Here is a 14,624-nt window from a genome sequence, read left to right as displayed (position 1 = left end):
TCCACGTTTCTGTGTTTGCATTCATTAAAAGTAGATATTTTGTAAACCAAAAACCCAATTGACGTCATTGTGAATAAGAAGGGGATGTCTTTTTATTTTGATGCAGTCATACCACGCCTGAACTCATTACAAACGTTTTTATTTGTCAGCAGTAACATACAAATTATATCAAAGCAAAAATGTATTTTAGTTCTTGTAGTTAATTTCTGGCAAAAATGTAAAAGTTAATAGTGGAGGAAAGGAAACTGTGCTTTGCCCTTTGTTTGAGGTATGTAAGGTCTGTTAAGCAAGTGTATTCATGTTTAGTTTCTAAACCTATGCCAAACATGGTAATAAATTTAGTATCAGCCAGGTCTATAAAAGCAATTGTTTGCCACACCCGGGTTCAATTTAGCAGCCTAGTGGGCAAGGTATTGCATTCCTTTACTGATACGATTTTTGTCTAGCTGAACCCAAGCATGCCAGTCAGATTAGATGTCTAATCTGTAGAAAATGGCATGCCCATTCGTTTAATCTAAATGTAGACATGGTTAGCCACTACACTAGCATCATACTCAAGTGCCTGTGGACTTTGAGCACTGCTGAGTAATGATAACAGTAGCAGGTACCACAGCAAGAGGCATGTATATATAGCAGCTGAACTGTTCTACACTAACAATATGCAAAGTTTTGAAAATGAGGCATTATGTGCCTCTAACACAGTACAGAACAAGACACCTGTCTCTATATAGCATTTACATTGCCAGCAATTTGTCGTATATTACACCATGATGTTTTCTAGTTGATAATATTCTGACCATATGTACAGTTTACCTTAGAATTATGGAAAGGCCATCTCTCATAGACTCCATTGTCATCAAGGTAGGAGATCCGAATTACGGAAAGACCCCTTATCCGGAAAACCCAGGGTCCCAAGCATTCTGGATAATGGGTCTCATACCTGTATATTGTTATAATGGACTTTTTTCCTACACTGTTGGGGAGAAAATGAAGTACTGTGCAAATTACCTTGTGCACTGGTGAACTTTCTAAATAGTAGTAACATGCAGAGGCGGATAAGATTGAACTAAAAATATATCCACTCCATAGATTCTTTCAAAAATAGTCTAGCTTGTTATCTGTCTAGGCAGAAATGCCTGTTGCTGGAACAGAACTCTTTGTCTTTCCTGCCTGGTACAGCTGCAGATTCATTCTGGGGGCCTAGACTTCACTGCAGGATAGAGTAATATGCAGAACAAAATACTCAAATACCTATTCCTCCATCCTCTGTGCTTGTCGTGGAAGACTGAAAAAACAAAAATGTATCTATATTTCTGTATTTCAGCCAGATAAACATGTGGTTTATGGATTGATGTTCTCTATGTAAAACATTCTTTCTGAAAGTTAGTAACTGTATGCTTTGCAATAGTTCTTAGCATCCAGCTTACAGTCTAGACTCTCTAGAGTCTAGAGATTAACCATTGTGATTGGTTGCTATAGTTAAATAGACCTGTAAAAAAAACTTTGCACCTTTTATTATATAACACTATATGCTTTTGGGCCATACTACCATACAGTTTAAATCCAGAAATTATTTCATTGCAGGAGAAGGTTGCAAGTTAGATATGAGGACAAATTATTTTTAATATATATTATTGATTCTCCTTAAATGTTTTTTTTTTTAAAAAAAAAAAACCTTTTGAAAAAAGAAATAACGTTAACAGAAGTGTGCTAACACATAGGAAAACAAGCAACGATTATGCCAAAATTACAAAGCAATAGTGTTTTTGAATCTGTCTTAGGACAACATTTTAATATTAAATCACTAGAGGTTTTCCATCTACATTCAGAGACTAGTTTAGCATAGTAAGGGAAGCTGTTACATTTTAACAGCTTTACAAGCAAACTGCTAAGGAAATAACAGAATATGGGAAAATGTGACCCCCTTGCATAACCTTTGTAGAATCAGTACAAGATATATATGGCATGAAATGTTCACGTGAGTTTGCTAAATATAGTAATATAACTTATTCTGCATGTTGATGGTCATTTCTTCATACTCTGAACTATTATTTTCAGATATGTAGTCTCTTGAATGAAACCTGATTTGTTAATTTTGTATTTTTAATTTCCTATATTTCCTGTATTTTTGTTATTATTTGTTTTCTATCAGTGAACAATTAATTGGAGCAAGAAATCCACTTGGTCTTACACAGAATTTGCCAAAAGTGAGCCTCTCAATTACACCTGGCCTTGCAGTTTGAGAAACACTGTTTCGCAGAAAGTGCTTTCAGCACCTTTTTCTTTAAAAAAACAAACAAAAAAAAAAAAAACTGTACAATTATTACATGAGTTTTATGATACATGTTATAAGATTATGGGGCCCATTCATTAAAGCACGATATTAGAGTATTAAAGTTTAGAACTTTTCATAATAACCACGATAATATTAAATTCTCTGCAAAAGTGGTATTTTTCACAATGACTATGAACATTTCGGAATTCATTCAAGCTTTGGTATTGCGACTATCTTTTGGCCAGGTTGGAGCTGCAGAGTGCCATTGAGTCCTATGGGAGGCTTCCAAAATCATACATTGAAGTTTCAAAGTCAGAAAGGTTTTTATGCCGTTTATGATCGTTCGGATACAAAAACGTTGTAACTTTTGGATATCAACCAAGATATTTTCGTACAAGCATGACACAAATTTTTGCAGAAATTAACTGTGGTTACTACAATTTTTTTCCAATCGTGCTTTTAATGAGCGAAAATTCATACTTTAATGAATGGGCCCCTATGTGTCTTGAGAATATTTTATAATGATTTATAATGTTTATTGGAAAGTTGTTTAGACTTAAATTTTTTTTGGTGTGGTTCAAGTTCCCCTTTCAATTATGAAAAAATTCTAGCCACACAGATTCATCCTTTATGGCTGCCAGGGTCATTGACCTAAGCAGCCACGTAGTATTTTAGATACCACAGACAGGAGGATTATTTCTTTCTACCACACTTAAAATGTTTTGTTAGAGGGATGTCTACCCAGCAACTGTTTCTGCACAATGAAAAATAAAATATTCAAAGCACCATCCCAATATACATTAATTCAGCATTTTATTTATTGTAATTGCTATTTATTAGACATTATTTGTAAATGTAATGGTGCCTGCTTCTTCGTGTAAAACAGTAAAACATTAATAAAATGGCTTAGGTTACATAGTCAAGAGTCAAACCCAGCTGCCTTTACAAACAGCTTTAAAACCACTGTACATGTTTATGTATATTTAAAAGTTGCTTAGATTTACACTTTCTTACAATATCTGTTTTTGGATGAACATCCCTCATGAAGTTTCTTTAATGTTGCCCTATGTTTGAACAGTAACCTTATATTCATTTGTATTGAGATGATATCTTTGCCAGTTTTGGTTGTAAGTATTTATTGAACCTGGAAATGCAGAATCTATGCTGCCGGGCACTTTTATGCATGTGAAATTGTATTAAAGACCATCAGTAAGTTTTTACTTACATACATATAGTTGTATCACCCTTCATTGTGTTACTATATATATATATTGATTTTACGAAAAAGGGGAAAGTATGAATTGGAGGTTTATATACTATTCATAAGTGTTTATTACATATACAGTACAACCAAAATCCAAAGACTGACTTAATACCTTGGGGGTTCCAAAATGTTAGTTAACTTTTCCTTTGGACTGGTGCTCCTCTTGAGTACAATTACTGGTCCAGTGCAGTTTTACTGAACAGGATTGAAATTTCAAATTCAATAACATATTGCACCCCCCCGTATATTAACCTTTCCTTGTTCTGTAATACAAAATGTTGCTGTATTGTTTGCATGTCAACAGTTTTGTTCCATTAATTATATATTGTATATTATGAGTGTAAATGTCTCTGTGTATATACTTGCAATTCAGGAAACATTATTGCAGAAGCTGTGGTCCAAGATAAATATTCTGAAAGCAAAAACCAATTGCTTGGCTGCTTGATTTTAATTTTTGTTTTTTAACAAGCTGTTGGATGTGCCTGCTACAGAGTCATTGACACTTATCAAAAGGTTTAAGAGCTATGGTATCCAGGGGGTTTTCAGCACAGGTGCATTTCAGCAAACTTGTATTTGTTTTCAGGATAGTCAAGGAACATGAAAATTCACTGCACTTGAAATGAAAGTATAATACAAAATAAAGAGTCAGCATGCTACTAAGCATTGCAGAAAATGTATGGCATTGGAATGTGTGTTTTATGACTGCATGGAAACTTGTAGAAACAAACTAATTGATGTTATAAATACTGTCTCCTTCCATATACTGGCACGTGACAAGCAACAAATGACAATTGCTATACTAGACTGTGTAGACTGTGTAGATGTTTTTACCTTGATCAAATGCATGCAGCAAGCATTGTATATTTAGCTGCTTACAGACCATATGAAAGACTGTCACGTTATTTATGAAGGAAACTGTATCTCCCTTCGACATCTCCCTTGTATATGTGACTCAGCATTGGCTTCATTGCAAATAACTTTTTGGAAACGTCAGTTTGCCTCTACGAGGAAAAATCTGTTTGTTCTGAAATGGGTACCATACTTTTATTGATCTGTACTTCACCTCCTATACTCTGACATCTCAAATAAGCTATAATGGGTTTATGTACCCTTTTTTTGTCACCATCGTTTAATTTATATAGCACAGCAAGTTAAGCAGCAATTTACAATAAATTCATAACAAAATTGTAGTGATGTTCCTCATTATTTAATCGGCTGCTTGGAGTAAAAAGGCCATAAAAGGCTGTACTTCCCCTTTAAAAAAACTAACCAATGTAAGATGTTTTACCTACAGTGATGGAGGGTATATTAGTAATAAGGGTTTAAAAGACCAGATTACATTTATGTAATATATTTAGTCTAAACTTTAAATTCTCATTTTTCTTTATATCCTTGTTCTTAGTGTAACTATAATAAGTAAATTAAAGCTTAACTTAAGTCAGAATATAAACCTCATAAAAACTCAAAGATAATACATATAGTCAATGATATAAGATTAGTCTTTATTTCCACAACATTGCAAACTGTTTGATTCTCTTCAGCTCTTGTTCCGTTGTACAGTTATGCAATATATGTGGGCACTTAGGGGGAGATCTATTAACATTTGTGCTGTTTTTACTTCACAATTTGAGTTTTTTAGTGCTAAATTTTAATTTTGGTTTTAATTATGGTTCAAAAACTTGAATGACTGCAAAAATCTTGTTGTAAAAGTTCACCATCTAAAAGCTTGTGGGTTTCTGTAGAAGCCAATGTCCTAGACAAAGTCAAGCCATAAAAAAACTTAAAAATTGCCCATTATAATATAGATTGTAAGCTCTACGGGGCAGGGACCTCCTTCCTCTTGTGTCCTCGACTCTTAACTTATTGCAGCTGTATTTATCTTGTATTTATTGTTATACTTTGTATTTATCTATTATTATCTTATTAACACCCTGTTTGTATTAATGTATTCTACTGTACAGCGCTGCGTACATAAGTAGCGCTTTATAAATAAAGATATACATACATTATAATACATACCTGATAAGAAAGGTGATCATAAATAAAATAAAAAGCCTACATAACATGCCAGCATCTGTAATTTTTCACATGGTCTTTGTTTTTTACTCTGTGCCATTTGGTTGGGAAAAATAACTTAACAAATGCATAGGATCAGTTATGTTATGAAAGTGTATGCCGAACTGTGCACTGAAACTGCTGTCTTTATGTGAGTGTTCTGCAAAATAATTATATATACTTCTTTCTAGCTGGCCTTCACCGGAATTTGACCCAAGCCAAATCCGCCTGATCGTTTACCAGGACTGTGAAAAACGAGGGCGAAATGTCTTGTTTGACTCAAACACCAAGCGCAAGACAGATGATTTGTCTGTATCGGTAAGCATGGTTTTTATGGCATCTCCAGAGTATTTCAATAGAGGACTATGGCACGAGCAAATAGGAGAGTGTTAACTAAAGTTGAGATAATATCTAATAACACTCTGAAATTATGATGTAGATGCAGAGTTAACAGGCACATAATATTACATAATGTTAGCATAGCTAGGCATATGACTCTATTTCCTAAAACCAAATCTCTGCATAAATCTTCTTTTTCACATTGGCCGTCTCAGTTTGCAAGTGAAATCAGTTGAGTGGTTCTGAATCTGTATGGAGTGGTCTTAAAACCCAGCTGGTAAAAATTATTCTAGTACCAATATTTACAGTATTAGGGAAGAAAACTATTAATACTGCCAAACATCAGCAACCAAAGTATAATGAATGAAAGACCTCTCCTGTACTTTAGATGTGTGCTACAGCAATGCCACTCACAAAGATACTTGTCACCCATGGGTGACAAATCTGAAAATACCTAACTATCTGATTCCATTACAATTGCCTTATGTAAAACCCTTTACATCTAGCTTATGTGTTATTTCAGCTTTTGGGTAGTGTGATATTACATATACTGTTGACTGAATCTGACTACACATGCTGATTGTATTGGCCCAGCCCTGTGGTTGCCAAGTTGCACTCATCTGAAGCAACAGATTGCTAGGGAAGCTGGAAGGAGCTGTTGGCCCCCTATCACTTTCAAAGTGGTCTGCGACTTTCCAAACTTGCTGAAGAGAAGCAGTGACAGGCCATAGTTTCTGTTTCAATAGACCTATTGCAGTCTTGAATTTAAATGACGGTCTGTCAGAACTGCCCTTTATGCCCTTTATGGACAGCATTTTTTAATAAAACATAAAAACTCTCCCATGCTCTATTCATTTCTATGGGATTTTTAGAAGCGTACGTGGCAAATGGTGAGTTTCACCTATTGATAAATATGCTTTGAAGAATGGGAATGAATAGAACTTGAGTTTGTATGTATTAAGCCTTAAACTTACATTTTGATAAGTCTGCCTCTTGTAGAGTCATTATTAATAGGCCAAGACATGATGCTTAAAATTCACCCCAGCAATTCTCACTTTTAAAGTTTGATTAGTGGCCACTATGCTGTTGACTTGTGGTATCCAAGAAATCCCAAGTATATTGACTGCTCTTCTGTCTGAGTTCGATGTATTCTGTACTTGAGATCATGAGACTCTCAGGAGAATCTGCTATGTGGTTAAAACATTGCTTGCAAAGCAGAAGAGCACACCTTGTCATCTTGTCAAGACATTTGATCTCCTTGGGTCTGACTTGACCAAACGTACTTATAACAGTGTATTTATAACATGGGCATAACTACATATTTGGCTTGCATGTTTTGGCTGTGTAATTATTGTAGAATGACTAACATTTCAGTCTCGTTAAACTAAGTAGTAAGATAGATAGGTCTTAGATTGATTATTATGTCTCAAAAACAGCAGCTGAAATAAGGGATATTATTTTTTCTTGTATTGTGCAAGCAATTTACTGTAACTGCATTGCTATGTGAAATTATTTTGTTTTGTATTTTATTTCCACTAAATAAGAGTATCTTTCCACTTAAGGTGCATGATCATTAATGTTTATTTAATGGAAAAAAAAAATCATTAAGTCTCCTATAGGAGATACCTGCTTTGATGGGGAACTTGATTTTCTAGGTTAATTCTACATGGATTAAACTATGCTCATTGTTCTTTTATACATAGGCAGAGAAACAGCCCTGTGTAGCTTTAGCCTAACCCTTGGTGTAAATCGAAGAAGAGCCTCATTGTCGTCGTATGATTCTGAAAGTTCATTATTTTACAGACTGTTTGTAGACAATTGTTTTTTTTTATGCTTTATTTCTCTTAAAGGAACAGTAACACCAAAAAATGAAAATGTTTTAATATATACTGTGGCCCTACACTAGTAAAAATGTGTGTTTGCTTCAGAAATACAGGTATAGGACCCATTATCCAGAATGCTCGGCACCAAGGGTATTCCGGATAAGGGGTCTTTCTGTAATTTGGATCTCCATACCTTAAGTCTACTAAAAAGTTAATAAAACATTAATTAAGCCAAATAGGATTGTTTTGCATCCAATAAGAATTATTTATATCTTAGGTGGGATCAATTACAAGGTACTGTTTTATTATTACAGAGAAAAAGGAAATCCGTTTTAAAATTCTGAATTATTTGATTAACATGGAGTCTATGGGAGATGGGCTTTCCGTAATTTGGAGCTTTCTGGATAATGGGTTTCTGGATAAGGGATCCCATACCTGTACTACTATAATTTATATATAAGCTGCTTTGTATCCATTGGAGACAGCCATTCAATCTGAAAAAGGCTCAGGTTACATAGTAAATAAGTTCTGTTGAATACAATGGTGTTATACAGAGTTTATATGTAATCGGTGCCTTTTTTTTCCTTTTTCATCTTAAATGGCTACCCCATGGCTACACAGCAGAGTATTTATATAAACTTTAGTAGTTTTTCTGAAGCACAGTGTAAATAATAGTGATTATTTAAGTACCTGCTAACCACACTATGAAACTTTGTAAAATAGAGTGGATGTGCTGACATCCAAAACAACAGTAAAACAATTACACTGGAGAAGATTACTCTACAAATGCTATATTTAGTTGTACCATCTCACTTTTTTGTGTGTTGTACGTGTGAACATACTTAAAAAAAATAAAGCAAATATTTTAGAAAATAGAAAATTCATGTAATTTTGTGCCTCTTTGAGCACTTCTGTAGAGTACCCATGTTTGAGTTTAGTTTCCCTTTAAAGTTAAAAGGATTTCTTCATAAACTATGGCCGTTGTGATTTTATATCAGAGGTTTGAGGAAAAAGCAGCACTCCCACACTTAGTGCAGTAAGTGAACCTCATTTTGAAGCCAGGTTTTAACAAAAAAAAAAAAAAAACCCACTGGTGGAAAAAATAAAAGGGTTTTGTAAAATAGTATCAGGGAAAAATACAAAAGCAATCACTTGCATTAAAAAGGAGTTCAGGAACTGACTCACATTTTCTGCTATTGATTTACTTGAAGACGATTCTCAAAAAACCATAAATGAGCCCCCTTATGCTTGTACAGGTCGAATCACCCATAAGAACCAATCAGATGTTTGTTTTTAAACAAATATCCAGTAAGTGCTACCTGCTGATTGGTTACTGTGGGTGACTGGAGCAGTAGCAAAGTTCAAATAAATATCCACTAAACGGTAAAATAAATGTAAATAGAAAAAGTGCTCAGAGAAGCATTCCCAAGTCTATCAATGTATTTTTTGGGGTTTAGGTCCCATATCCTAGATGGTGACCCACCTTATTATCCAGCCCCAAGCATTAAGCTTTCTAGATTCCAAGCATTTTGTCTGTTTTTTTTTATTGGAAAAGTTACAATAAAAATCATGAAAACCTTTCACGCGCCTAATTTTCCTACCTAAAATTTGTTTTCCAAACTGTGTTTATATAAGGAACTTGAAACCCCCCCCCTTTTTTTTTTATCTTGGATGAAGAGTGTGTGGTTTGTTTCTACACGGTGCTGGTCGCCAGCGGAATCAGCGTGGTTTCTGTCACATGCCTGACGGAGCCGAGCCAGAAAGCTTGTTTGTTGGGTCAGAGATAAACTGCAGTTTTACTTCACAAGTCTATAGTGCAATCATATGACTCCCGCACACTCCTCCCTGTTTTTCTCTGTCAAGTTATAAGGCTATCTTGTGAGCAAACTGTAAACACATTCTCTTATAAATGAACAAGCATAGTCGGCATACATTAATATCACTTAACGTCAGATTGCTGTTTTCAACTTCATTTTTAACTGTTTGTGGTCAGGATATTTGTGTTTTCTATGTATGTATGTTTAATTTGTGACTTTCTGGGAGTAGCCAATAATGTAATGACTCATATAGTTATAATGAAATGTGTCTTTTTATCAGAGTTGTAATGCTGGAATTTCTTACTACAGTGTGTGCATTCCTTTCAACTGTGCAAGTTGCAGAAGAGTAGTGATTCATGGGTAACGTCAATTAAGTCATGATTCTTTAATACTTCTTTCCTTATATCTTTTAATAACAGCAGGGACAGACAGTAAGTAATATTAGCAGTATTTAACACTAAATTGATTGTTTGGCTCTTTTCAACCTACCGCAGTGAGGTTACCATACAAGTACAATCTGCAAAACATTTGCTATTATTATTGAATATGCAGACACAGATTCCTCAAAGCTTTGGAGAGGTACTACAGGAAAAACCACAAATTAAAATAAGACCAATTGCAAATTGATATTCTTAATTTAAAGATGACCAACCCTATAAATGGCAAGGAAAGGTTAATGAAGGTGCCAAAAATAAAAGTTTTTTTTCCCCTGGGCCAGGGAGTTAGCTCCCCCAGCTTGGGTTTGTGATATAAAATACATATTCTTGATTTTACTCTACTGTGCACGTGCCAGGGACTACTGGGAAATGTAAGTAACATGGCAGTGTGATTCCATGGGCGGTGTTGTTTTTCTAAAAGGTGTACAGGCCCAGGGAAAAAACTTTTGAAACCAGTATTGTAAAGTAGTGTGTGCACTATAGCAGTGGTCCCCAACCTGTGGCTCATGAGCAACATGCTGCTCACCAACCTCTCTGATGTTGCTCCCAGTGGCCTCAAAGCAGGTTTTAATTTTTTCTGACTTAAAGACAAGATTTGGAAGCATAAAGATCATGTGTACTGTAGTCTGCCAGTCATCTTTGGGCTATTAAATAACCAATCACAGCCTTTATTGGTCACCCCCTAGGAAATGTTTTCATGCTTTCATTGTTCCCTAACATTTTTTACATTTAAACGTAAAAAAGGTTTAAAAAAAAAAAAAAAAAAAAAAAAGGTTCGGGACCTCTGCCTTATAGCAACCCATTAAAGGCATTCTCCCTGGTACCAGCCTTGTACAGACTAAATGTTGTGCATATTTCAAGCTAACTAGTGCTATTTGGCACAAGGCTGGTGTAATAATAGTTTGGCCCAGAACCTGTGCCTCATGGGTTAAAGAAGCACTCCCTTGTTAGCTGCTGCATACAGGAATAAGGTACAATTGGAAGTGAGAACTGAACTGGGCCTAGTAAGGGCAGCACTATGAGCAATCAACTATTAATGATGCGCAGGCCAAATGACAGCGGGATATTTTGCCTTTCCTTGTCCTTACTAACTTATAAGAAATGTATTCTTTTTATAAAGCTATTGTCATTGTCTGGCTGTAATTTGATGTTAGAGAGTCTGTCTTGACTCCCACTTGTGGTTAGGGTGCTGCAGCTTTAGAGCTGTTCCACGGCCGGGATGACCTCATGTCTTTCCAATTGACTGAAATAAGAAGTGCGAATTTTTAGCAGACATTTTTTGTTGGCCAAGGATTACTCATTTGTTAATTGAATGCAACAAATGAAACCCAGCCATATTTATCATTTATTAACAGTTTTATCAAAATACCTTATGTAGAATAGACACCTGTCCTGAATGTGTACCGTGTAGAACTATTAGGCCTATTATATAAAGGTGATGTGATCTACTCAAAACTGTCTCTGTGTTGCTGCATATGCATGCACCCGAGGAAGGCTGTTTAGCCGAAACATGTAGTGCTATAAGATATCTCAATAAAACTACACTACTTCACTGCAAATTAAGTGTGCTCTCCAGGTTCTTGTAAATATATCTGTGTTGCTGCATAGTCTAACTGTTATTGCAAATGACAGAGGAAGTGCAAACTGTATTATAACAAGCAACAACTATCTGAGAACTACTACTTACTTGTAGGTTTCAAACTTTGGGATCCCTGTGATGATGGTACATAGTACTACAGGATCATCAGCCAATTTAAATCTATGAAAACTGTGCAGAGACTTTGGCAGGTAGTGAAGTGTTAAGAATATTGTGTTATATAGTATATATATGTATGTTGTATATAGTCATTGGGGTCTACGGTTTCTTAACCATTGGGTTTTTTGGGGGGGTCCGAACCTCAGACCCAGCATGAATTGCAAACCTGAGGCTTCTATATTCCTTTGGTCGTGGTGATTATGTGTATAATAAATGAATGTACCTAGAACATTTGTGCTAGTTTTAAAAGATGCCCAAGGATATGTACACCTTTACAGAGAATACATGAGATCATGTAATGTCAAAGAAATGCTTCGTTAGTGGCATTTAATATGCTCAGCAGGCAGAGATGTCAGGTTAACAAGAAGGACTTTTTGCACTCAAGGTCAACTTTATCTCAAAAATAAGATGGTCAAGTGACATTTTGCATGGGTATCAAAGTTGGCTGCTCTGTAACTAGAGAGGCAGCTTTGCTAATAGATCTGTCAAAGCTGCCATGACTGTCTAATGTTGCATATTATTCTGATTGCTGTTTATTTTCTTTCTTGTTGTTGGTAATGGCATATATTTTCTACAAAGTATCATTAAGTGAATTATATTTTTATGCAGCTTAAAAGTTACTTGTCACGAATCATCACAACTAATACAGTGATTATGGCTGATGAATTACATTGTTTATCTCTGCATAAATCTGTTCTTTGCTGTGTGTATAAATACACATTACAAAACATGCTCACTAATTCTCGAATGTCCTATGGTGTTTTCCAGTTCGCTGTTCTGGGTTTGCAAGAATTCTTTATTTGTCTTTTTCTATTTTTTGCCCTTGCCCCCACGTGCCATTCTTTGTCCCTTACCATATCTCCCAGCATGTAACACATTCTTTTCATTACTCGTTTTGTCTATGTTTCTCCATATTCCACATTTCCGTCCCATCGTTACATGCTTTTCACTGAGTATTGTCATTTCTGAAGACGCAGGCTAGGCACTGTGAGAAATGTAGCCTTGGCTGGAGGAGAGCTGACTTTAAACCATTAAACTATTGAACCTTCAGCCCCTACTCAAGTATTACCATTATGCTCTCATACTATGTGTTTACTTTGCCTAGGTTGTCCAGTATGTAGTAGTAACATAATTAGCTTCCACATTAAGAATTTTGGCCATTTGGGGGTTTTATATGTGTATTGTGCCCAAAATCTGCCTTGTGAGAACAGTGACAGATGAGCAGGGATTTGTACATAAGTGGTTGGAGGAATGGGGGCCAGGTAGGGTTTGCTGCTTTGTTCCAGGCCTCTCTGAAGTTTTTTGTGTAGGGGGCTGGCACAAGTAAGGTATGCCGCTCCCGGTACCATGGTGTTGAAAATTAAATCCATTAAGTCCATTTTTAAAAACTGCAAAAAAACATGCAGAAAACAGTTATAGAAGTCATTATTTCTGATGTACTGTTTAAAAACAACTGCACTGGAAAATGTGTTTGCAAGGGGAACTGCAACTTTAAACTAAAACAGATCATATAACAAAAATGCAGAAATATCTTGTCTTTTTTACATTAGCAGCATCCATGAATAAACAGGTTATCTTTGAACTGTTGGTCAGTGAATAAATAATAAATAAAAGAAGAGGTGGACATAGGCATTTATATACAGAGAGTCTTTGTGCTCCTGTATACATGCCTCAGTGTTGTTATTGTTTATATGTATTGTTTGTATATGTTTATATATTGCTTTTGGTACATTAGCACATGATGGTTTTAAACATCTGGTCATATAGAGGAGCATATTCATGCACATTAAGATATCCTTATATTTTCTTGTTTTGAACTGTAACAATACAACTAAAACGGTAAAAGGGATCAATATATATTAAATCCCTCTGTGTGTGAGTTCAAATATGCCAAGACTATTGGTGCTTGAAAGATTATGTTTTTCTGTCTTTCCTCTGTAGAAACTTGTGATTGATGCTCAGGTGAAAGTGTTGGGGAAATGCTGCCAGCTCAAGCCAGGAGGGGACAGCTCGACATCTTTGGACAGTTCAACAAACTCCCTGGCATCTGACACTAAAGAGCAGTGCCCAAAGTACCAGGTAACCCCTTCTGCAAGCCACAGGCAATATTGGGCTCTTTTGCTCTTGCTGTACTACAGTATAGGTCCTGAGGGGCTGGTGATAAGCTAGCTTATGTGATCTGTTTAACTGATCTAGCAATTGTTACATTTTACAGTAATTGTGATATATTCAAATATGCACCAGCCCTGGCTTAAACCTTGCATTTAAAAGGTAATTGTAATTGCTGTTTGGTTAATCAGGTTGTTCCAGTGGTATAATCAATGTAGTCCAGCATGCATTTATTTTCTACTAATTGCATGCCTCTATTAATAGCCACCAGTACATTTTCCTCTTTGGGAAATTGGAATTGGGATAATGTTTATATATATATATATATATATATATATATATATATATTGCCCTCTCCATCCCACAGAAGCAAAGAAGAGTTAAATTGACAATTGCATGTGACTGACTTGTTCCACTTGCTGCCTGGCTGGGATCTCCTCACTTGGCTTGAGTTACATTTTACATAAGAGAAGGGATTTTGGCCAGAGGAGAAGGTAGTCATCTGACACAAATAAATATTCTTTCTGTCAAGCTAACTTGCAGGGATGACAAGTGTTTTATATTTCACTATCCCTAAAATATCACAGTCAACCTGCTGCCGCTGCTGTCTGTGTAATTGTATGCTAACAGGAACTGTGCATTTCTGTAATTTGCTTGTTCAGACATAATTGGGGTGCATGTTCCTCTGCTCGGAGTGCTTGCTTGAGAAAGAGAGACCCACTTTTTGTGCCTCAGTGTCTCCTGCAGGG

At 35.6% G+C, this 14,624-nt stretch overlaps 1 protein-coding gene across 3 annotated transcripts in view; it reads left to right on the top strand.

Moving 5' to 3' along the window:
• The window catches only part of fnip1 (folliculin interacting protein 1), a 58,999-nt gene that overhangs the window by 16,724 nt on the left and 27,651 nt on the right, over nt 1-14,624 (top strand). For 2 of the 3 annotated variants that reach the window (XM_004912836.4, XM_002934366.5), the window contains exons 2-3: nt 5,786-5,912; nt 13,708-13,845. In XM_004912836.4, the coding sequence (XP_004912893.2) occupies nt 5,786-5,912; nt 13,708-13,845 (265 nt within the window). The remainder of the gene's footprint in view (nt 1-5,785; nt 5,913-13,707; nt 13,846-14,624) is intronic. The other variant, XM_031898794.1, reaches the window with a different exon arrangement.

This window comes from Xenopus tropicalis, chromosome 3 (assembly GCF_000004195.4).
Source record: "Xenopus tropicalis strain Nigerian chromosome 3, UCB_Xtro_10.0, whole genome shotgun sequence".
Taxonomy (NCBI): domain Eukaryota; kingdom Metazoa; phylum Chordata; class Amphibia; order Anura; family Pipidae; genus Xenopus; species Xenopus tropicalis.
This window is presented reverse-complemented; position numbering and strand designations above follow the sequence as displayed.